The sequence below is a fragment of the Hippoglossus hippoglossus genome, chromosome 11, assembly GCF_009819705.1.
Source record: "Hippoglossus hippoglossus isolate fHipHip1 chromosome 11, fHipHip1.pri, whole genome shotgun sequence".
NCBI lineage: Eukaryota > Metazoa > Chordata > Actinopteri > Pleuronectiformes > Pleuronectidae > Hippoglossus > Hippoglossus hippoglossus.
The window spans coordinates 22,093,961-22,118,930 of NC_047161.1; the positions used below are offsets into that span (position 1 = coordinate 22,093,961).

Sequence of the window (24,970 nt, forward strand, 5' to 3'; positions counted from 1 at the left end):
ACTAATCTCGTGAAAGTGTAGCTTTTCATTTCAAAGGAGAAAGCAAACCAAAACTGACTGTTCTTGTGTATGGGAACACTGAAAAAGGCATTTGATAAATCAACAACAGTTAACTGTTTATCATCTGATGAAACTTGTGAGAGAATAGTGCAAGGATTTGGAACATTCACAAGGAACAATAACTCCAGCTTTCAATAATGACTCAAAAACAGGTCTTATAGCATTGGTGGCTTCTTGTTTCAGAGGATATTGAGGTTGACAAGGCCTGAAGTCAGATTTTCTCAAAGTTTGGAGCTGCAAGCACAGGAGAGCAACAGAGCAGGTTTTTCACAGCAACAAATGCAGATGGACATTGGGGAGACCGCACAAATACAGCCTTTTTACTAAGAGGGTTTGTCAGTTTGTCATAAAATCTCTACATACTGTTTAGTTATATTAATTAAGAAGTGGTATTGATATTTAATATGATCTTTTTAAATGTTACCAATATTTATGTTAAAACCCAGCAAAGATTATGTTTTCCGTTTACTATTTCAGTGAAGTGGACAATTTTGTAGATCTATTGAGAAGCAGTTGAGGAAAGAAGGCCAAACATTAGTAGGAAGTTCTGGTACTTACTTTAAAATCTAGTGTTCAAATATTGAACAGCTCAGAAAAGTCAAATGTTAGCGTGTTATTTATTTTTGCTTTTTGTATTTTTATTGATTTCTTCCTTCTGTCTCTATTAGATGAAACTTTAGCACCAAGTATGGCGACTGGTGGATCCTGATCGTGGTGATGGTAGCTGATCATGGACTTTGATTACAACAAGACTGCTCAATAAACAATATGCCTCTGTATTATAACATTACTGGCAATAACTCCACCATTTCAATTGTCATGCTGCTCCCTTCATTTCTATCAGACATTTTCTAATGTATAAATACTTTGACACACCTTTCCATCATGTTAAAAATGGTTTCTTCTAACCAATGTTGTAAATATTGCAATTTTGTTGATGTGTTCAGCTTCCCACATGTGGTTCACTCATGTCACACCTTCTTAAGCACTATGAGACAAATTGTGATTTGTGAATATGGGCTATACAAATAACATGTTATTGATTGATCGATTGATTGACTGGTGGCTGGAGATGTGCTAATCTCTTGGACACTGCTTGAAGCGCACTCCATGGCAGTGCCATCTTTCATCAAGTTTATGGGTCCTGTTTGTTCCCATGTGTGTGTGCGCACGTGCGTGTGTGTGAGTGTGTGTATGTGTAAAAAAAAAAGTAATTCTCAGTCCTATCATATAAAAGAAACATGTCTTAGTGACTCCCGTCTCTCCACTCAAATATCTGATTGAGATCTAGTAACTGCAAAGGTTATAGTATTCATCTTTATTCAACCTGATAATTAACTCATAATGCTAATTTCATAAATTTCCCAAAATGAAACTTTTAGCAACCCAGTTCAGAAGCGAAACAGAAAGTAGTATTTGGGTGGAATAAACCTTTAAAAGTATAAAAGACAGACAGTAGTATTTAGGAGGAATAAACTTTTGAAATTATATATAAAAACAGAAAGTAGTTTTTTGGTGGAATAATCCAATCTAAAACCAATTGGGGTCCAAGAAATGCAGTCCTGAAACTTCAGTTTTCGGTCATCCAATTCGTTAGATGGCGCTGTCACAAAAATTAGGGTCCTAGAAATGGGGTCCTAAAACTGCTCTCCTGTAACTGGCATTCCGGCATTACAGCAGGGAGCAGTATTTTATTTTATTATATGTTGATGGACACGTTTTAATTATTTCTTTTTTTCCAACTTTTGATTGAAAACTTGAAACGTACTAACATCAAGGCATTGAAGTCATGACAAAAAAAACAAAATAACAAGGCCAGCAGGGAGCAGTAGTGTGCCCTTCAAACTGGCGTTCGCCTGAGCTCACATGACCCGGAAACCGGAAGCTAAACATGGCCGCTTGATGAGAGACGCCAAATAATACCAATGTTGTCATCTTGTAATATACCTTAACCTTAACCTTAACCTTATCTGAAAGTGCTCGATATCCTTCGTCAATCCGTACGGTAAATAACGCATTTTACAAACATATCCAAATAATCTTATTTCAAGTCCTATTTGCCAGGCAGATATTGTGTTCGTTCCGGAATAAGCTATATGCCGAATGGAAGTGTTCTTTTAAATAATTGAAACCACTCCACTCACTTATTAAATGACTGTGGTCGTTAGGGCAATACTAAAGCAACACTAACTTGTTCGATTTAAAAAGGAATTGATGCGATCCTTTGCTCTCTTAGATATGAACGACGTAATGGGGATTACCTACGATTTAGCTGACGCTTTTATCCAAACGACTTACAATAAGTGCATTCAACATGTATATGATTAGGTCATTGTGACATTCTTGTTTTTTTGTAGATAATGAATCTGCGTGTCCAACTTAAGTGTAAGAATTTGCATGAGTACTTGAGAGAGCTGAGTCCGGACATCTTGGACAGACTGTACAACCATCCTTCAACTTGTCTGGCGGTCTACAGGTATGATGGCTGTGCTTATACTAATGTGGCCATATTAGTCACATGGTCTGTGGTATATGTTTTTATATTGTGGTTGTTCTTCTACAGGGAACTCCCCTCTATGGCCAAAAATTATGTGATACGTATGTTGTTCCTGGATCAGCCACTTCCACAGGCAGCAGTGGCATTGTGGGTGAATAAAGACAATCAGAAGTGAGTCTCTTACCTTGTGATTTCTTCATTACAGTGACTGTGGTCCTGTGCCGCTATATAACTTTTCACCCACTTGAAATGTCAACCAGAGTCGTGTCTCAAAGTTTGCTGTAGTGTTGTGAGTTTTATTGGTATTTGGGAATATGTTGAGCCTGCTGCACAGAATGGATCTGAGACAGTAGAATGACCCAGATTGAAGGACAGGGGGACACTTTAACAGTGGGAAGATGGGGGTGATCAGACTGTATGCAAATGTGGCCGCTGTCAAAGAGTACAGACATTCTTTATGGTTGAAAACCCTTAGGGAACGTAATAAATTTGAAAGTGAAACTGTTGTTTCAGCAGAGAATGAAAGTGTTAGCAGCTCTTCCATGTATTCAGTGGAAGAAAAATGCACATTTCAGAGTGATAACCAGCTAACTAAATCTTTTTTTTGTCTTTGTCTTCTACCTGCAGGGATCATGATGAATGTGTCTCAGTGTTGGTGGGACTGTGCCTTTGGCACAGTCAGCAGCTCCAGGGTGGTCTGCAGGGATACATTTTAAATCCAGTATTCAAAGACAACCTGACAATTGCGCTGCTTGGCGGGTAGGTCTGCTTTCTGTGAACACACCAGGTATTGCCACGTATTGTACCCATAAATCTGTATCAGGGGAAATTTTAAGTTAGCCAGTTTGTGTGGTACTTGTTAAAAACTGAACTGCTGATGGTTGGTTTTAACTCAATTATTATCATTGACCAACAAGGACATGTTTGGTCAGAATTACAGACAAGGATCCCAAATTATAATAAGATGAACCAAGTCCTATGAATTTCAAATTTTATTTGTAATTGCAAATTTTCTAAGATAATAATACAAAATAAGGTAACACAAACAAGACTGAGCCTATTACTGAGTATTATTAACCGGTGTCTGTGGAAACATTCCCAAACAAATGACAATGTCACTGTGACCTGCTATTCACACTCCTGTTGCACATAATAAAATCTGATCACAGATCTAAAAGGCTAATTACTTCTGACTCCTTCCTAAATTAAAATGACTTGCAGAATTGTAGGACCTGTAGTATTTCATCTCTTTGCTTGTACCACCAGTAACTACAGGTGTTACGAAATAAACCAGGACTGAAATCTTCAAGATTGTAACTTTATGCCAATTAGACTGATTTGAGATGGAAATGCAGCACTTAAGCTGCTATTATCACCTGTTGTTTTAAGTAAAAGATTACACTGCTGTATCAACACACAGGGGCAGAGCGTGGGCGGATGAGGGCAGCACTTTGGGTCCTGACCGCCATGCACGGGACATTGAGAGTCTTGACCGTTATGCTATGGAGCGTTGGGAGGTCATTCTGCATTTCATGGTGGGCTCTCCCAGTGCTGCCGTCAGTCAGGACTTGGCACAGCTGCTAGTTCAAGCAGGTCTCATGAAAAGGTACTCTCACAAATGTTTATTTTTTCACTGTAAAATGTCATGCTCTGTAGTCTGTACATATCTTGGTCACACACACTGGATAAGGAACCTTTTTTAAATGGTTTCTATTTTATGTCTAAAAATGCATAAAAAACTAATTCATTTTTCGTATATCGATGCTGTAGAACTATCTAACCCTTTGCTGAGTACATCATTTTAGTTACTGTTGCTACACCCCGTACCAACAAGATTTACATCTCAGCACTGCACATATGCAGTTTGCAGTGATAATGGTGGCAGATTAACCATTGGAAAATCTTAGTTTTTAGAAAAGGGAGGAGGAGCCAGCAAAATGGCTAAAGAAATCTGTTAAAAACCAAACCGAGCGCACCCAGTCATCTTTTCCAGCTCTCCATACATTGTCTAAGTTTACAAATTCTGTTGTTTTCACTCAGTCTGAGTTTACACATGTGTCAGGTGTGTGTGTGCGTGCGCATATGCGAGTGCGCAATGTTGCCTTTCCCTCAAGTTCTGAGACTTTAATACAGACACTACGCAATTCGTTTATAGTAATCAACCGCTTATAGTGATCGTATCCGGCTGGGACAAAGTTCAAACATGATCACCATAATCGGTCTCCACTCTCTATATATTTATATATAATTTCTATTCTATTTCTATCTTTTATATTTCCTTGTTTTTATATTGCATGTTTATTACATTTACTGTTATCTATTTTTGACTTGAATTGAATTTCCTCTTTGCTGCTGCAATAGAGTAAATTTCCCAATTTTTCTTATCAATAAGTAACAATAATGATAACTTTATCTGTATAGCACTTATCTAAACAAGGTAACAGAGTGCTTCACAAAATCCATGACAGTATAAAAGGAATTTAAACAAACGTAGCACCAGAGTTACAAATAACATGTTAAAAAGGCTTTTTCTATAAAAATATCTTTTGAGGTGTGATTTAAAGACAGGTAGTGAGTTGGCAAGCCTAATCTCGTCACGCAGCCTCTGGGCCCTGACAGAGAAAGCCTGGTCACCCTGAGTAGCCAGCCTTGACCTAGGGACAGCTAACAAGGACAGGCTGGCCGATCTCAGGTTGCGACTGGGATTGTAGGGAGTCAAGAGCTTTGAAAGTAATTAAAAGAAACGTAAAATCAATCCTGAGTTAAACTGCCAACCAGTGAAGGTATGCAAGGATTAGCGTGATATGAGAACTTCAGTTTGTTTTAATTAAAATACGAGCAGCAGCATTTTAAATGAGCTGAGGTCAACTAATTTAATTTTGGATACAGTATATTTCATAGTTGGAAGTAGCAGGATTTAATCTAGAAGGATAAGGACAGAGGAAAGAGAGGCTGCTCTAGCAGTGTGAAGTTGCTCAGAGACAGCAAGGAGGGCCGTCTCAGTTGAGTGGCCTGCCTTGAAACCAGACTGGTGAGGGTCAAGAAGGTTATTATGGTGGAGATAGGAGGAGAGTTGATTAAAGATAGCTCGCTCGAGAGTTTTGGAAAGAAAGGGAAGAAGAGAGATGGGTCTGTAGTTGTTTACTTCAGACGGGTTGAAGGTGGGTTTCTTCAGGAGAGGGTTTACTCTTGCCTCCTTCAGAGAGTTAGGGAAACAGCCAGTTGACAGGGAAGTGTTGATAAGATGGGTGAGAAAAGTAAGAAGGTCAGGAGCAATAGATTGGAGAATGTGAGATGGGATGGGGTCAAGGGGGCAGGTGGTTGGGCGGGCGGAGGCTACCAAGGTAAGAACTTGGGAGTGTAATGGCTGTTTTTATTCTTGTGTAATGATTAATAGACGAAACATGTATGTAGAAAGATGAATGAACAGATGTGGTTCTCGTGGGTTAACTAACTTTATGAGTTTGTTAAAGGTAATAGATGTTTATGGCCTTCCTCCTTTTGTGTGACACTTGACAAATGATCACTGCAGGGGTCACTCAAGGGGTTTGATCAGAGGGGTGCAGGGATTTCTTGCGTGTATACAGGAAGGGGGTCTTTTGTGTCGTAAACGAAGATAAGGGACCTCTGAGACAGATGGTACATGAAAGGAGTCACTCCAGAGGGCTGAGACAGAGATGGAGACAGGATGTCTACACACCTTGATCATAGATCAAAGAAGTTTATTGATAACCTTTTGCTCCTCTTGGGGAGGGGCTTGTAGTGTATAAAGATGTTCATTCTCCTCTAAATCTGTACTCGTAGTATAATGTCCTTCTGGTGATTTGTACTCTGAGTCCACCTGCAGGTGCGAATTAAACTTACCAAAAAGACAACTGTATGATTTGTGCTTGACTTTACAGAAATTCCCATGACAGGAGACAGGGAGATGAAAGAGGAAAGCGAAGGGGATGAAGATGAAGTTGATGGAAGTGTAGTTATAGAAGGAGGATTAGAAAATGAGGAGCGTATGTCATCTATCTTTTTTGTAAAATAGTTGACAAAGTGGCTTGGTGGAAGGATGAGGGGGACTGGGGGGGTCAAGGAGGTTGGAAAAGATGGAGAAGAGTATTTTGGGGTTAGAAAATGAGGATTGAATTCTAGTTAGGTAAATAGAGCTTTTGGCTGCAGAAATAGAGACAGTGAAAGAGGAGAGAAGAGATTGATAAGTGAGCAGGTCATCAGGGTGTTTAGATTTTCGCCATTTCCTTTCTGATGCTCGCATAGTGGCTCTGTCGGCACGCACCGAGTCAGACAACCACGGAGCTGGGGAGGACTTGCGGACCTGTCGTGACGTAAGAGGACAGAGAGAATCAAGAGAGGAAGACAGAGTAGAAAGGAGAATGTCTGTGGCAGAGTTAGGATGGATGAGTGAGAAAGAGTCAGTTGAAGGGAGGGCTGATAAAACAGAGGAGGCCAGAGAGGAGGGAGAGAGGGAGCGAATGTTGCGACGGACAGATACAGAGTCTGTTGATGTGGTAGGGCTGGCAGTTTGAGAGAGGTGGAGAGAGTAAGAGATAAAGAAGTGGTCAGAGACTTGAAGTGGGGTTACAGTGAGGTTAGATGTTGAGCAGTTTCTGGTGAAATTAACTGATTAGATTTTGGTGGTCAAAGGTCAAGTTCACGACTGGCCCTTTTTTACCGAGGCAGTTCCGTAATTAGGAGCTAGTACCCAATCAGGAACCATTAATCAAAAAATTTGAGAAATGGTTTTCTGCACTGGGGTTAGAGTGGTCGTCCCCCAACAAGAAGGTCGGCAGTTCGATCCTCAGTCTTCTCCTATCTGCATGCCAAAGTTTCCTTGGGCAAGTGGACAATGACTGTGGACTATAGTGGCATCCGATCTTGATGGTGGATCATGATCTTGCTGGCTGCTGACCATAGACTATGATTGCAGCAGGACTGCTCGATACATAGTATTTCTCCTCAGACACTTGACCATTAATGACATTAATCCACCAATTCACTGACCTTCAGTTATACTTCAAAATGTTTACCCTTATCAATGCTGCTAAAACCTTTATCTTGATGTTCTCCTTTACACTTGACATCCATTGCACTTCTGTCCGTCCTGGGAGAGGGATCCCTCACATGTGGCTCTCTCTGAGGTTTCTACGTTCTTTTTACCCTGTTAAAAGGGTTTTTTAGTAGTTTTTCCTTACTCTAGTTGAGGGTGAAGGGCAGAGGATGTCACACCATGTTAAAGCCCTATGAGACAAATTGTGATTTGTGAATATGGGCTATACAAATAAAATTTGATTGAAGATACTGAACCCCTAAATGGCCCATCAAAGATGTTGAATGCACTAATTGTACGTTTTTTGGGATAAAAACGTCCGCTAAATGACATGTAATGTAATGTAATGCTTAAAAACGCTGTGGAACCTGTGACCTTTGCAAAAATTGTAAACCATAAGCACAGTAAGTATAATTCATTGCTGGACTTTATCTAAGAAAAAGTAGGCCGCTAGGGGGGTCCATGGGTATGTCCTCCCCCACAGAGAAAATTTGGCTATAAAAGCAGACATTTGGTGCCTCTGCAAGATTCTAATGCCACCGTTCTTTCATTCACACTGATCTTTCTAGCGCCATATTTAATGATTTTTTTTCAACTTGATTGTTAACATGTAGTGAATTATTTAACAATAAAATTTGGAATTAGAAAATTAAGAGTGAGCATTCCAGTGTTTCAGCTAGGATTTTGCATTAGCATAATCAGTCACAGGAAGGACCATCAAAGAAGAATGACAATGAAAGAAGATCTCGGCATTTGAATTGTAGCTCATGTTGTCCTTTCATCTTCTCTGTTTGTCAGTGAGTCAGGAGAGGCGCCCTATATTACCTCAGCTGGTTTCCAGTTCCTCCTCCTGGACACTGCCTCTCAGCTGTGGTACTTCACCCTGCAGTACCTCAAAACTGCTCAGGTACCTGTATGTCCTCTTCTAGTTAGAACTTAGGCCCATACCTGGGGTGTAAGGGGGGGGGCCTAGAACAGAGAGGGGGCCCTCAGAGAACACTTTTATTATTATTGTTATTATTAGTCAGTTAATGTAATTAAAATGATAATTGTATCTATTAAAAATTATATAAATGTGTGTTTTTTCCCTCCATTTATGACAAAATTATCAGGATAGCCTTTTTATTTCATCCATCTCTCTTTTTCATTGCATGGTTCAGTGTTGCGTAGAGACCTAGAATCGCATTGCTTGCTTTCCAGTAGGTGCACTACAAGCAGAATATATGGTGAGCTATAAGTGGATTTGACATGTCGTTGTCTTGATATCAAAAACAAAAAGCCAGGCAACAGAAAGCTGAGAGGGAGAAAAAAGGGTAGACAGTCACTCAGTTTTTTCCAAAGAAAGGTACCGGCCTTCCTTTGGTGCCCATTAATACATAATAATAAATCCCCCCGGCCTCACTGGCTGCAGTTCAGCCACGGATCAGCTGCGGAAGCCATGTTTCTCTTCTAGAGATTAAGGTCACAGCAAAATTGAGGTGTAACCCATTTGGCTGGACAGTCATTGGTAGTGTCCAAATTCACTCAGTACTCATGTACTGTACCATTTTGTAGTAGTACTTTTAAAATTACAAGTGAGATTCGTTCTACCCAATATATTTGCGTCATAGTATACAATAATACATTTAGAAAAGTAGTGTAAAACCATTGGTCATTAACCCAGCAAAATATATCATGGTTTGTGCTTGCTGTAAGTAAAATTCCTAACCCTAACCCTACTTTTGATTTAAAATGTAAATTGTAAAAAGGATAAAGGCAAAGTGCAACAGAAACGCACATAAGAAGAGTAGCAAGATGAAAAAGTCTGTTTTACTTGGGAAAAGTAGCCCCTCTAAGACAAGACCATTTATCTTCATGGAAACTCTACACTAATAAACTAATAAGGCCCTGTTTAGACGTGGTATTAATGTCTGTCCTGAGAGATCCAATCACAAATGAAAGCTCTAACTTTGTCTGGCACTAAAATGCACCCTAAATGTGACTCCTGTAACCACTTGTGATCATATCTCAATTACCCGCTCTATATGCAACTATAGATATAAGTAGTTTCTGTTTGCTATGACCAAATTATGCTGTTTTTACCCAGTCTGAGTATACAGATGTGTCTGTTGTCACATGGACACTGAGAAGCATAAAATACCTTTGATTCATTATGAAACTGGAGAAGGTCAGAGGATGTCATCTGACTAGGCCTTCATATGTGGAACCGGACGCATTTGCGTTCATACAGCAAAGGGAATGTGGAACCATGCATCCCAGAACTCTCAACTGCTGACATATTGGTCAGAGATTTAGATGTGAATTTTTTTTTTAACAAATCTAACAAACAATTATTTTAGTGTCTGTGACAAGTATATATGGTCTCAGAAGTTTCATTTAAAGGTGACATTAGTACAATACCTTTTTAAAAAAAGAGGGTACGAAGAATCATAATCATGTGAAGGAGTCTATTATTATTGTCATTTTTAAAGAAAATGTGTCAAGGAAGATAATGTACATTTTTATGTCAATCTACTGTTCGTGAACAGTGCTCATATATTTCAGATTTAAAATTCCAGTGGTTTAAACGTATTCATCCCTTGGTTTATTTGTAAGCTTCTGTCAAATATTTGAAGGGAGTTTGAAGCTCAAGTGACAGTAGCTCAACTATATTTAAAAGATAATGTGGTAAAAACTATTTAATGAAGTGAATGAAAATATTATCTATGTTCCAAAAGAGGCTGTTCACCGAGTGGTTAGTACGACATGACTGATCTGATGGAATTAGTGCTGTAAAGTCAATGTAGCATGTAAGCAATTGGAGAAAATGTAATTCCTCTCCCTCAATGTTTTTTAGACTGGAATTGTTGTAGACTGACATCCATTCATCAGAGTGGCTAATTGAATAGCAGCAGAAATTACTCTTTGAAAATGTACTTTTCATGAATGTAGTAGCCTATATTTCATCCTTTTTCTTTTGCAGTCTAGAGGGATGGTCCTGGTGGAGATCTTGTCATTCTTATTCCAGCTCAGTTTCTCTACTCTGGGCAGAGTGAGTGTACAGCATTTTGCATCTGTTTGATCCTCAGTGTGCAATATCTACATGTGCGCCGAAATACAACATAACAATATGATAATGCAGCGGTCTGAGGTTTTAAAGAATCGAGTTTAGTTTGTTTATTTGTTGTTATTAAACATCTGTTACTCTCTGTCTCAGGATTACTCAGTGGAGGGCATGAGTGAGTCATTACTCACTTTCCTGCAGCACCTGCGGGAGTTTGGACTGGTCTTCCAGAGGAAGGTGAGTATGAGAATGAGAGGAACACTGTCGGCACCAATGAACTTTAAAGATGCTGAGTGGCTCCAGCAGCAACACAAAAGGGAGCAAATTTTTATGTAATTAAATGCAATGGACAGAAGGGATTTAAGTTCTTGATCTATTAATATCCCTACCATCTTAAGTCCTTATTGACAACTGTGTAAATATTCATAACTTTTGAGTACAGGGGTATTGTTAGTTCTATGTTTTGTTATTATGTTACAAGGCTAGTAGGTGTTTTTAAATCTGTCTATAACAAGTCTTTCAGAGTTAATCAGCTTTTAAAGTTTTTGGTTTCTCCAGTTTTTTGACCAAAAAGGCTGCTCTAACCTGTTCAGTTGCGACAGGGGAAATAAACTCATAATCAGTGAAAACGTGTTCTTAGCGTTTCCTGACATCTTCACCACAGAAATAAACCAGGGAGAAAATCTGTTCAACAGCCAAAAACCACATCTGTTAAGTGTGAAAAATTGTAACTCTCAGAAAAAATAATGATGATGAAGAGGAAGGCGAGTGAGAGGAATCAACTTGCGATAATAACCTAGTCACCTGATGAAAGGTGGAGGAGGTTTTTGCCACTGACTTAAGGGAATTTCTATTTAACTTTGATCAGTGGTCTCTTCGCCCTGCAATGCATTGCACTCATATTGTTATTCCACGAGTATATTCTTATTCTTAGTTCTTCTTCCTAAAATTTCGGCACGCTACTCCTCCCGCAGATTTTGTCGCACATACACGAGACCTATATCAAACCATGCGGAATTACGTTGAATGGTGTGCTATGACTTTTCTAAGACTTCCGTCCAACGGTTCGCTCAAAAATCGCGATAAAATGGCTGAAAACGTACAATGGGAGTAAAGCTCGCTCTATCAAAAGAGCGAGAGTGCGAGAAAGACTGTTTTTAGGCCATTTTTTTAGACTTGGACTCAAAGATGAAGTGATTAGATTTCATTGATCAAAGGTAAAGGTCACAGTGACCTCATATGAATCTGGGGAAAGAAATATGTACAGGGAAACTGAACTGGTTGGCGGAGGCATACAACCGCAGTGCGGTAATTCGAGTTTTTTCGAGGTTTTGCGTGTGGATCAAGTTATTTACATCTAATTTATCTGAATTCAAAAAGGGACAATCTGTTGCTTAAGGCTAAACATACCAGATGTTGTTTGGTTAGAAGATCCGTTTCTATTCTTTGTGTTTAGACAATAGACAGTGCTCATGTCTTCCACTGTTTCACACTGGTGGGATCTTATACACTGCTCAAAAAAATTAGGAAACACTTAATCGTCACAGTATAACAGTAAGTCAGTTCAATTTCAGGGATGTCAATCTGTCTATTTAGGAAGCACAAGTGATAATGAATCAGTTTCACCTGCTTTGGTGCAAATTAAAGTGACAATAGGTGCAATGGAGAAGCAAAATCAAGACAACCCCCACAAAGTGTTAGGGTTAAGGTGTGGTTTTGCATGTGATGGCCACAGACTGCTCTCTCTTTATCCTTTCTGACTAATTCTTCTTTAATTTTGTGTTCTGCTAGTGTCCTTGTCACTACTGGTAGCATTAGGCGGCACCTGCAGCCCAGTTAGGTTGCACAGGTAGTCCAGCTCCTCCAGGATGGCACATCCATACGTGCGGTCAAAAAAAGGTTTGCTGTGTCTCCCAGCAGAGTCTCAAGAGCATGGAGGAGATACTAGGAGACCAGCAGTTACACAAGGAGAGCTGTACAGGGCCGTAAAAGGGCATCAACCCAGCAGCAGGACAGGTATCTGCTCCTTTGTGTGAGGAGGAACAGGAGGAGCACTGCCAGAGCCCTACAAAATGACCTCCAGCAGGCTACAGGTGTGCATGTTTCTGACCAAACTGTCAGAATCAGACTCCACGAAGGTGGCATGAGGGCCCAACGACCTCTAGTGGGACCTGTGCTCACACCCCAGCACCATGCAGCTCGATTGGCATTTGCCAGAGAACACCAGAATTGGCAGGTCCGCCATTGCTGCCCCGTTCTCTTCACAGATAAGAGCTGGTTCACACTGAGCACATGACAGGCATGAAAGAGTCTGGAGAAGCTGTGGTGACCGTTATGCTGCTTGTAACATCATCAGCATGACCGGTTTGGCGGTGGGTCAGTGATGGTCTGGGGAGGCATAACGTTGGAGGATCACACAGACCTCCATGTCATAGCCTTGACTGCTGTTAGGTAACGGGATGAAATCCTCAGAGAGATTGTCAGACCTTACGCTGGTGCAGTGGGCCCCGGGTTCATCCTGGTGCAGGACAATGCCAAGCCTCATGTGGCCAGAGTGTGTTGGCAGTTCCTTGATGACGTAGGCATTGATGCCATTGACTGGCCCTCTCGTTCCCCTGACCTAAATCCAATTGAGCACCTATGGGACATTATGTATAGGTGCATCTGATGCCGCCAAGTATCAGTATCAGTTTGATAGTCTCTTTCTAGATTCCTCCTGCCTTTCAGGCTAAATATTACAAACTCCAGTTTGTAGTATAGGTTAATGTCATGGGATAACTATTATGTCTGTGTTATTCAACTTCAATAATAAGTAGGTCAAATAGGAAAATCACTGGGGGTTTGTGGGCCACACAGAATATTTGTCCAATAATGGCTACAAATAACTCAAATGTTAGCAGATTACTACAGGGAAGTGACATGCATCCCTTTTTTCACTTGAATCTTGTATGATAATAATCGATTCTGGCAGCCAGTCCATTCAAAAATAAGGAAAGCTATACAGAAACTCACTTCTATTGATATAGAAGTGAAAAAGGTTACATTCCCCCCCAAAAAAATAACATGGGGGGCCGGCATATAGCTTACCTTGTAGAACTGCTGCCCCATTGAGGCTCACCCCTAGCGGCCCAGGTTCGAGTCCGACCCGTGGCCCTGTGCTACATTTCTTCCCCCATTCTCTATCTGCACCCCTTCACAGCTTATGCCGGGTTTACACCGGACGCAGAAGCGCCGCACCGCGCAGCGCCAAGAAAAGCCAGGTGCCTCCTTTCCGCCCCCCTGTTACACAATTGTGCTGTTCACATTGGCTGCGATGCGCGGCGCAGCGCCGAGGGCGCCTTGCGCCCTGCACCGACGGTTTCGGCATCAAGTCTATTTTTTTCGCTCGCCGCGAGCGTATCGCGCCAGGAAACACACTGAAAAATGATTTTAAATGGTCTAAATGACATATTTTATATGATTATAAATGATCAAATATGCATCCTATACTTCCGATTTCCCTTCTGTTGTCCTGGAGTTTCAATTTCCCAGATTTTTCCCCTCTCATTATTAAATTTCCCCATCTGCCCATCCACTACAAGCACACAAGCAGACAGACAGAGAGAGAAAGAGAGAGTTTGGGGGGGGGGGCTATGAAGACCATCATCATTTACCCCCGAACCCCTACATTGAACGGGTTACATACAACAACAAGCGGAGAAAGTAGAATCGCGGGCTGACCGGCACGGAGAAATGCTCGTCCGGTGTGAACAGCCAGGCGGCTGGGCGCTTGAGAGTGGCGCTGCGTGGCGTGGCGTGGCGCTTCCGCGTCCGGTGTAAACCCGGCATTACTCTCTCTGTCCTGCACTCTACACGCCCAAATTTAACCATGAATGGTCAATGCAAAGAGCCTCATCAATATTAAATTATCCTTCTATGGTGAATCATAGCATCAAGCGATGAGAAGAACATTTTCTGACACTGACATGGAGGAGCTTGTGAGTGAGTTGGAGATGAAGAAAGACAGACTGTTAGCCGGCCACAAAAGGGATATCATTCATAAAAGAAAATACACTTAGGGGTAACGTGTTGCTGCTGTTAATGCCGTGAGAGAGAGTGAGTATGACAGAGAGGACAGTTTCTGAAATAAAAAAGTGGTCAGATTCAAAAGTGTAGGCCAAAAAAAGTCCCCTCAGAATGTGAGGGGACTATCCACCTATAGTGCGGCAGAACGTACATTACGTATTCTCCATCTTGTCCTATGTTCAAACATGGGAAAGTTCAAGTTTAGTTTAAAAAGGCATAGAGGTAATGATGTCTGATCTACTGAGCGGGCCACATGGCTTTCATAGTACTGCCATACAAGCCAGTCAGATTTACCTTTACCCTCAGTGTACCCTCAAGTTCGACCTGTATCATTGATTACAAGCCCAAAACACTTGATGGCGCTAAGGTGCGCAGTTATGTCCCTAACATCCGCTGGTGGCCAGTAACACCTGCTAACATCTACTGGTAGTTGGTAACCTAAATTGTGCAGAAGACCTTCAAACGTACAAGGGATATCCAACATCTTGTCCTATATTCTCAATCAAAGCAAGATCAAGGATGATGACATCTAGATCTCTCCTCTCACTCTTGGCTGCCAGATCAATTCTAGTGTGTTCTCAACATCCAGAGAACCCTGGAATTCCAGCTTTTTGGACTGATGCGTCCACCAGCTTGTTTTAACCGCATAGCTTGTCAGCCTTCAGGGCTATGACGCTAAAGAAGATCTTGCGTACTACATTGAGGAGACTGATGGGCCGAAATTGTCTGATGTTTGAGGATTCCTTCTCTTTTGGTATCAGTACCCCTCCAGCTCTGCGCCAAACTTTGGGTATAATTTGCTTCACCCATGCTACTAGGGATGAGTGAGTACACCATTATATGTATCTGTATCTGTTCAACCAACTAAATTATCCGTACTCTTTACTTAAACTGGAAGTGGGTGGGACTTAAACTGGAAGTTGGTATTTTAAGCCTGACGTGGATATGGGTTGATCAGAAGTTGCTATATTTATTGTTTATTAGAAAACTAACAGAACAGACTTAGAATTGAGCTTCAGATCAATGTTTTTGATCACAAGACTAAGAGAACTATTCAGAACAAGTTTTTTATATACTTCAGTCAATAAACTTCAGTGAATCAATGAACACAACACATGCAGTATTAAGAAGTATTAAGTAAAATGCAGATTTTCATACTCAACATACTCAACGAGTTTTCATACTCAATATATATATTTTTTTATTACTTTTTCAAAATTATATTGTGTGTTAGTGTGTGAGAGAGAGGAGCGATCACTCTGTGTGCGCCTAGCCGGGCATGGCGCACTCTGACTCGGCCAGTGGAGCTCGTGTGAGCCTCCTGGCTCTCACTCACTCAATCGGCTTGTGGAGAGGAAAAGCTCTGTGTGTGGCTGGCCTATCAAGGAATGATGTGGACACAGCTATCCAATGATGATTTTCATTCATCACAAGTACAGATACACAGATATTGACACAATTTACTTGATTGGTAGTCGTGCTCGTAAAAGTACTTTATCAGTACCGGATACTCGTTTCAATCCGAATATACCCTACATAGTCTCTGTAATTATGTTATTAATGATAGCATCGGCAGTTATAATAATAATAATAATAATAGCTTAATAGTTTCAGTTATGGTTTCAGTGAGAGAGAGATCAGCATGAAATTGTAATGGTAAGTTATTTAAAGATTACATAGGTGTTACTTCCATCATGTGACTGATGAATGACAGCCAAATGTGATGAGATAATTTTATGCCCCTGCCTTTGTCCCTTTTGACTTAAAAAACTAAATTCACTGAGTTGAGAAAAGATTTAGTTTTGAGAATGTGCATGAAACAATAATGAGAAAATTTGTGAAATTTGTATAGATATACTATATGTTATGTCACTTATATGTTATTTTTTCTTTACTGCTTCTGTCTTTTTTCACCAGAGAAAGTCAAGGCGGTATTACCCCACCAGACTGGCCATCACTCTGGCTGCAGGGGTCACTACTAGCGCCTCCTCCTGCTCCAACTTCACTTCCACTCCTGGTACTGGAGATGAAGGCTTCATTGTGGTGGAAACAAATTATCGTATCTATGCTTACACAAGTATGTCAGAACACTGGGAACTTTTGATTTTGGATGCAAACACTAAGAAATAAGCATTTTTTTCTCTATGACAGTGAAATTCATCTTTGTTTCAAAATACTGTTTCATTCCTTTCTGTCATCAACCAGCATGCACCTTTTTAATGTCATGGTGAAAAATAGTGCATGGTTCTTCCTGAACAGTATTTCTGCAGAAAAACAAAGCTTTGGTCTCCCCCTCTTATTCAAACCCTGATATATTCTGCCTTAAATAGACACTTTGCAGTTATGCTTGGCAGTATATTTGTTCATTGTAACTACACTCTAAACAGTCTGATATTTATTACATTTCACACCATCAGAGTTAAATATATTTATATTGTGCCTTTCTAGTCTTGATGGCCACTCAAAGCACTCTACAGTTTTATCATTTACGGTTTCAGAATCATCATTCAAATGGTTCACATTGTACCTTTTGAAAAGATGCCTAACTGGGCATGATTTTACAGAATTCAAATTGATAATCTGTGTTTTCTTTTGTCCTTTCCAGACTCCGAACTTCAGATCGCTCTGGTGGCTCTCTTTAGTGAAATGCTTTATCACTTCCCTAATGTAGTGGTGGCTCAAGTTACAAGGGAGTCAGTACAACAGGCTATCGCCAATGGTATCACTGCACAGCAGGTACACTGTTTTAATACAAGGGAGCTTTGGGGTGTGGATGGTTAGCTCAAGGCAAATCTAAAACAATAGGTTGTAGATTGAGCTAATCAAAGGGTCTATGTGAGAACCAAAGGGGATTTAAATTTAGGTAGGCCTGGGGCCATAACCGTTGCATACGCATCTTACGGACCCCATTTAGTAAGTACCTGTTATTTGTGCTAAAATAACCGTTACAGAACCAAGGGAATAACAGTTTTTAATAATATCTTCTATAACACTGCGCCTTCAGTTTTCATATTGCTGCTGTGAACATGACTGTGCTAAATGATTCTTGAGACATGGGACAATTCACGTCCAGCAGTTGAAACTGCGATTAGGTTTAAAAATGAAAATATTTTCAAATGTAATGAGGAATTAGTAATAGAATGTATTCAACACAATTATTATATCAAATATATATATATATATCTCATATATAATGAGAATAAAATTGGGCCGAGCACAGAGCCCTGTGGAACACAGTGGTTAACTTTGGTGTGCACAGATGACTCATTCATTTGCACAAATTGGAATCGATCTGAAACATAGGATTTAAACCAGTTTAGGGCGGTTCCTTTAATGCTAATTAACTGTTCTAGTCTCTGTAATAAAATTTGATGGTCAATAGTGTCGAATGCTGCACTAAGATCTAACAGAATGAGGACAGACACAAATCCCTCATCTGAAGCTATTTGAAGGTCATTAGTGACTTTTGCCAAGGCTGTCTCTGTGCTGTGATTGGCTCTAAACCCCGACTGAAAGTCTTCATATCATTACTTTCCTGGAGAAACTCGCACAGCTGATTGGCTCCAACCTTTTCAAGGATTTTAGACAGGAAGGGGAGGTTGGATATCGGTCTGTAGTTTGCTAAAACCTCTGTGTCCAGGGTGGATTTTTTTTAGAAGGGGTTTGATTACAGCTAGTTTAAAGGACTGTGGTACATATCCTGATAATAATGAGAGATGGATTGTGTTCAGTAATGTACTATCAATTAGGGGCAGAATTTCTTTAAGTAATTTTGTGGGAATGGGATCTAAGATACAAGTTGTGGGTTTAGAAGATGATATTATTTTGGTCAGCTGATCAAGGGTGATCAGAGAGAAGCTGTCTAAATAATTGGTAGGATTCTCAGCTGTTTCTGAGATTTCTATTCTTGATGGGGTATTAGTGCCAATTGAGGGCAGGAGATGGTTGATTTTATTTCTAATAGTTAGAATTTTATCATTAAAGAAGGTCATAAAGATATTGCTATTCAGGGATCGAGGAATACTGGGTTCGGTGGAGGTGTGACTCTCTGTCAGCCTGGCTACAGTGCTGAAGAGAAACTTGTTTTTTTTTAAATTTTCTTCTATTAGTGTGGAGTAGTAGGCAGCTCTTGCTTTGTGGAGGGCCTTCTTATATGCTTTAACACTATTTTTACACGGTTATTGGAGCGCCACTTCCTTTCTAGTTTTCTTGATGCTTGTTTTAATTCATGTGTGTTGGAATTATACCAGGGAGTTAATTTACTATGTTTTACATGTTTCTTTTTTAGAGGCGCTATTGAGTTTAATGTTAATCGTAATGACTTTACAGAGCTATCAACAAGATGGTCAATCTCAGTGGAGCTAGGGTTTTTAAAGAATTTGTTGGTTATATCGACGGATAATACAGGGTTAAATGTAATTGGAATTATTTCCTTAAATTTGGCTACAGCACTATCAGGTAGACATCTAGAAAATGTTTTCTTATTAGTGGCATATTCTGATAATGAGAAATTGAAGGTTATTAAATTATGGTCTGATAGAATTGGATTACGTGGAAGTACTATTAGATGTTCAATTTTGACACCGTATGATAATACAAGGTCAAGTGTGTGGTTACAACAATAGGTTGGTGTACACACTGACTGAAACCAATTGAGTCTTTTACTGAAATAAATGCTATGCTAAGGCTATCATTATTATTGTCAACATGAATATTAAATTCACCGACAATATAACTTTACCTGTTTTTAGGACTAGGTTTGATAAAAACTCAGAGAATTCCATTAAATATTCCGAATAAGCCCCAGGAGCACGGTAAACTACAGCAAATATGATTGGCTGTTGGTATTTCTAGGATGGGTGTGGAAGACTAATAACAATATGGAGCTTTTTTCCTATCTTTATTCAAGAGGGTGGTCTTTCAGTTTGAGCGCATGACTTGTTGAATTTATGTTCAGATCGTGTATGACTTTCCATCAAAACCCTGCCCTTGCACTCAAATTGCCCCTGTTTGCACTTAAATTTGCTCTGCTTCTGCTCAAACTGTGTGCTTGCACTCAGATATATTGTTGCTCACACGGATTTCCTGTGCTCAATGCTTCAGCCCTTCTCCGCACTCGGGCTGCTTTCTGCATGCTCGTGAATCGTCTGCTCTCAGATTTCTCCTCTGCTAGAATGCCAGGTGAGGCGTTGACCACTGGTCAACCAATGAAATTAATGATATGATCGCTGGCTCGTTGCGGGTGCATTCGCTTTATTTCAGAGCGTCCCGTGCGGGCGGTTACTCTTTCATCCACTCCCGCCCTCCATGGCTTTCTTATATGGACTTCCCCTTGCTTTCTCTATGACTTTTGTAATAAAAAGACAGTTATTGTATATACCGCAATATACAGCAAGGGGAAGTCCAGATAATATAGCCGTGGAGGGCTATATTCGGTGTGTGCTTTAAAAAGCACACACCGACTCAACATTAACTTTAGACATACAAAGCCGGGGGTCGTTGCTGCCAACATGAATTACGATCTTACTGTATTTACGTTTAGCTTTAGCCAGCAGCTTCAGTTTGGATTCGATGTCGCCTGCTCTGGCACCTGGCATGCAATTGACTATGGTTGCTGGTGTCGCTAACCTCACGTTTCTCAGGACAGAGTCGCTAATGACCAGAGTTTGCTTCTCAACAGGTGCGTCATTGAGTGTAGAGAGTCTGTTTGAAAAGGGAACTGGTGGGTCTTTAATTGTGGGCTTTTAGATAGCGCTATGCCCCCTCCGGAAAGTCACCCAGCCGCTCTGGGCTCCCGGCTGTTCGTACAAGTCGAGGGACTGCTAGTGGAGCTAAGCTAGGTGGCTCCGCGGCGGCTAGCGGGGGGTGGCTAACTACAGCCAACGACGGTTCTAAGCTGCGGAGCCGAGCTTCTAAGTCACTAAACCTCGCCTCCATGGCTACCAATACACTACATTTGTTACATGTACCACTACTGTTAAAGGAGGCAGAGGAGTAAGTGAACATCAGAAACTCGGAGCAGGAGAGAGCAGTGGAGCAAGAGGGAGGGAGAGAAGCCATCCCTAATATACAGTATTAGGCTGTTAACCTACGAGGGTGAGCTCAAACTGAAAAATCTGGTGACACGCAGATGGAGAGACACAGAGTCGCTAAAGCACCAGAGAGTAGAGGTTGATATGTGTGGATGTTTAACTATAGACCGGCGATTTAGCTGTGGTAATATAGAGAAATATCGCTGTTAGCAGAGGAGCTAGTTCAGAGAGAGTGGCCACCACCAGCAGCAGGAAAACAGGAAATGATGCAATTCGCTTACTGTAGTACGTCAGCGCCATACAACTGAAGGTTTAACTGAAGATAAACTCTTCACTTCCTGCTTCCTTCACGCAGTCCTGGACCAAGCCCAATAATCATGCATTACAGTCCACGCCATCAAGTGTAGACCACACGCTGACAAAGAAATAAATTACATATCTTGGAAACGATGATTCAGAAACTAATAACCTTCCACATTTCATACAGGTGGAAAAAATAAATCACGAATTTGAATTTATTTTTCTTTTTTGGTGAAAATATTTGGTGAAGAATCTCATCTAAATGCTACCACCTCGTAACATTAAAAAAAGCATGACAGTTCTTATAATGACCAAAGTGGACATCTTTCAATAAAGTGGCATTTCAATCCTAAAATAATTTTTTGGTCGTTAAAAATCTGAGAAATAAGATAAATTCAAATGCTTTGAGATAGGCCATTTTCATAATAGTGACTTCCTGAATTTAAATTCTTTAGGATAAAACAATTTCACTAAGAGAGGAACTTCATACATTAAGGACATTCATTCTTTTAAATTGAGTGCAACTGTCAGAGATATTAATTCTCTTATGTGAGAAATTTTGGTGCTGATTGGACAGCTCCTCTCAGTGGGCACAACGCTTTTGTCAACAAAAAATCAACTCTTTCACATTTTACTCTACCTAAACAGAAACTTAAGTTGTCTCTCAACATTAAATGACACACATCAGTAAGTTTAATTGAGTTTTCAACACATTATCAACCTTGAAATACAGGAGAGAAATAATTCTCTACAGCTCTGAGGAGGAAGCTTTGTCCCTTGAGCAAACCATGGTCTCACACAGCCCTCTAGTGACCAAAGATGCAGCAACAGCTCAATCATCTTGATTTTACATCATGAAGCATCAACCTTTGTCGCACCACTGTGGCTAAACCGTTTGAGGAAAAGTCACAATTCTGACCATGAAGTATGATGAAGCTCTTATGAATATACTGAGCACATTTGAGCTGTATATTGTAAACCAGCTATGAGCAGGGTGTCAAAGTACAAAACATGTCTCTTCCAGTCGCCAGCAGGCGGCGCTGTGCCGATGAATAAATATTGACATATGGATCTGTTCAGGCCAGGACTCTGATCATGTGTGAACAGTTCGAGTCTGATTTGACACTGTAAAGATGAGTTAGAACAAATCCCTCTTTTTTGGCGAATCATCAAATTTTGACGCCATGCCACAGTCACACCGTGTGACGTACACTACAACTTTTAATAAATTTTAATCTCCATGGAGTTGAGATGACACTCACTGAATTTAAAGTTGATCTGATGAAAACTCTAGGAGGAGTTCGTTCAAATACAACATTTGTAAATCGCCAAAAATGGCCACCTAATTCAAAATAGCTAACTTCCTCGCCCCAAGAGGCTTTTTTGTTTGAAATTATATGACACGTGTTCCTACCAATTTTTTTACATGTTGATCCATCATGGTGCCGGGGCTGCACTGTAGAGGATGCTATTCAGCTATTTTGCCACACCCTTTTCTTATAACCATATGAGTGTCTTCAGGGTGGGGGGTGTTGTTTCACAAATGTTTTTTGAGGGAGATTGAACAAAGTACACTGAAGTTAAAGCAATTTTGTGTCTCATGGCGACTTGTTGAAAATTGACGACACGCCACTAACATGGCGTTTGACGAAAACTCAAAGTTTTCATATGATTATATCATCAATGTTTTGAGACAAAGTGTAAGGCGTTCACCAGGGGGCGCTTTGATTTTAAGTCATGATTTCTGTGGAGGTGTCATCAGGCCGGGACTCTTGTCATACATGTCCAGTTCGTAGTAGATTGGACCGTGTACAGTATGTCCAAGATAAAACAACCTTGTGTTTGGATGGCCAGTCATAAAAATTTGACGCCATGCCACCTTCAGACCGTGTGACGAAAACTCAAACTTTTAATACCTTTATCCTCCATCTTGTTAATATGACACTCACTGATTTTGAAGTTGATCTGATGAAAGCTCTAGGAGGAGTATGATTTCGTAGCAGGTGTCAAAATGCCAAAAATCAAGCCTAATTTGCATATTCAAGGTGGATGAAATGAAAAATGTAGGCCTAACATGTCAAAGTATAAAACATGATACTTTCTGTCACAGCTAGGGGGAGTATATTTGCATATAGAACTTTTCGGGGCGGGTTCATTATAACGCAAATACAGTTTGACAGTAATTTGTGCAAAAACATGGAAGTTACTGCAACTTGAAGGTTCTTGGCGATACGTCAAGATTCGCCGCCAAGCCAGGACATGCTACCTGATGAAAACGTTTGATTCTATGGCATCACCAACTCCTTTAGGCTCTTCTGACCAAATTTCACATGAATCGGGTGAACAGGCTAACTGCAGGACGCTTAAATGTAAAACATGACTTTTCCTGTTATAGCTAGGGGGCACTATGACTATTATTGAATATTATCATATGGAGCTGTTCAGGGCAGGACCTTTGTTGTATATATGTGGTTTGATCGCTTAGGGCCTGATCTACTAAAGGCTTGCGCGTGTAAAACGTGTGCAAACTTGATTTCACCCGCAAAAAAACATCCAAGCCGATCTACGAATGGTGTGCACTGAGGATTGCATGCAGAATAACACACCCCTCAAGAATCAGTGTGCTGTCAGGCGCATAGAGTGCACTGGAGACCACTTACAAAACGTAAATAAACTGTGGTCACCTTCAAACTTCCAATTCCAAATGACGTCCCAGAGTGGAGGTTAGGATCCAACTGATGTGTGAAGTAATCGGTCAAATTGCTGTAGAATTTTAATATTGCGGTGACACTAATGCGTAATGCTGCGTGATGGATGCAGAAGCAGTGATAGAGGAGTACGCGGATAGAAGGATTACTAGGATATGAGTAAATTTCAAATTTTAAAGATTTCCTGGCCCTTGATGATAACTGACTGACTGACTGACTGGTCAGCTGATGTAGATTCTATAGAGCTGTGATCTTGGATCTTTGTGCTAAATTGGGTCCAATATTACACAGACCGACCTGACAGAACCCTAACATCCCAGTACAAACACAAGTACTCACCACTCTGGGTTAATTAGCCAAGAAGACGATTGTTACGAATAACACTGCATAATAGTTACCATTCTTCTTCTAATGCACCTTTTGGGCAATCAAATATTTCAGTTAAATTTTAAAGATTGGGAAAATCACAGCTGTCTCTGACGATGAGAGACAACACTACAACAATATGTGTAGTTCAGATTTTCCTTGAAATCAAAAGCTAATTCCTAGTAATAATGTACCCTCTACAGATTATCCACTTTCTAAGGACCAGAGCTCACCCTGTCATGCTTAAACAGGTACAATAAACCCATCTGTTCTGTGTGTCTGTTATTTCTTCTAATGGGTCTGCACAGCATCTTCATCCTTTCCTTTCTGTGCTCCAGACTCCAGTGTTGCCTCCAACCATAACAGATCAAATCCGACTGTGGGAGCTGGAGAGAGATCGACTACAGTTCACAGAGGGTGAGCATGCTTATTTGTTAATGTGTCTGCTCTATGGATTAATGGCCATTCATCCATTATCTATATCACTTATCTTTTGAGTCTCGTGGGGGGCATGAGCCAATCCGAGCTGAAATTGGGCAGGAGGCAGGCTTCAAACTGGACAGGCCGCCAGTGTATTGCAGGGCTGAGAAATAGAGACAAACAACCATTCACACCTTCGGGCAGTTAAGAGACTCCAATTAACCTAAGCTGCATGTCTTTTTATTGTATATACCTATATAATGACATTATAGTGATATCCTTATGTTCTGTAAAAAACACTTTATTTACCATTATTTAAGAACTATTATATAACACCATAACATTGGAACAGAAGAGGAACTTGTGACCATGTATCATGTTACTTGATACTGCTTGGTTGAGTTTGACATGACCCTTTTGGTG

General features: G+C 40.4%; 1 protein-coding gene across 1 annotated transcript in view; it reads left to right on the forward strand.

The window, feature by feature from the left end:
* Positions 1 to 1,777: 1,777 nt before the first annotated feature.
* gtf2h4 (general transcription factor IIH, polypeptide 4) overlaps positions 1,778 to 24,970 on the forward strand; it is a 28,599-nt gene continuing 5,406 nt past the window's right edge. Inside the window, exons 1-12 of the mRNA XM_034599589.1 lie at positions 1,778 to 2,065; positions 2,418 to 2,536; positions 2,624 to 2,728; positions 3,185 to 3,316; positions 3,978 to 4,163; positions 8,412 to 8,520; positions 10,576 to 10,644; positions 10,810 to 10,893; positions 16,639 to 16,798; positions 17,327 to 17,457; positions 24,331 to 24,378; positions 24,466 to 24,544. Coding sequence (XP_034455480.1) covers positions 2,421 to 2,536; positions 2,624 to 2,728; positions 3,185 to 3,316; positions 3,978 to 4,163; positions 8,412 to 8,520; positions 10,576 to 10,644; positions 10,810 to 10,893; positions 16,639 to 16,798; positions 17,327 to 17,457; positions 24,331 to 24,378; positions 24,466 to 24,544 — 1,219 coding nt within the window. The 5' untranslated portion in view covers positions 1,778 to 2,065; positions 2,418 to 2,420. The remainder of the gene's footprint in view (positions 2,066 to 2,417; positions 2,537 to 2,623; positions 2,729 to 3,184; positions 3,317 to 3,977; positions 4,164 to 8,411; positions 8,521 to 10,575; positions 10,645 to 10,809; positions 10,894 to 16,638; positions 16,799 to 17,326; positions 17,458 to 24,330; positions 24,379 to 24,465; positions 24,545 to 24,970) is intronic.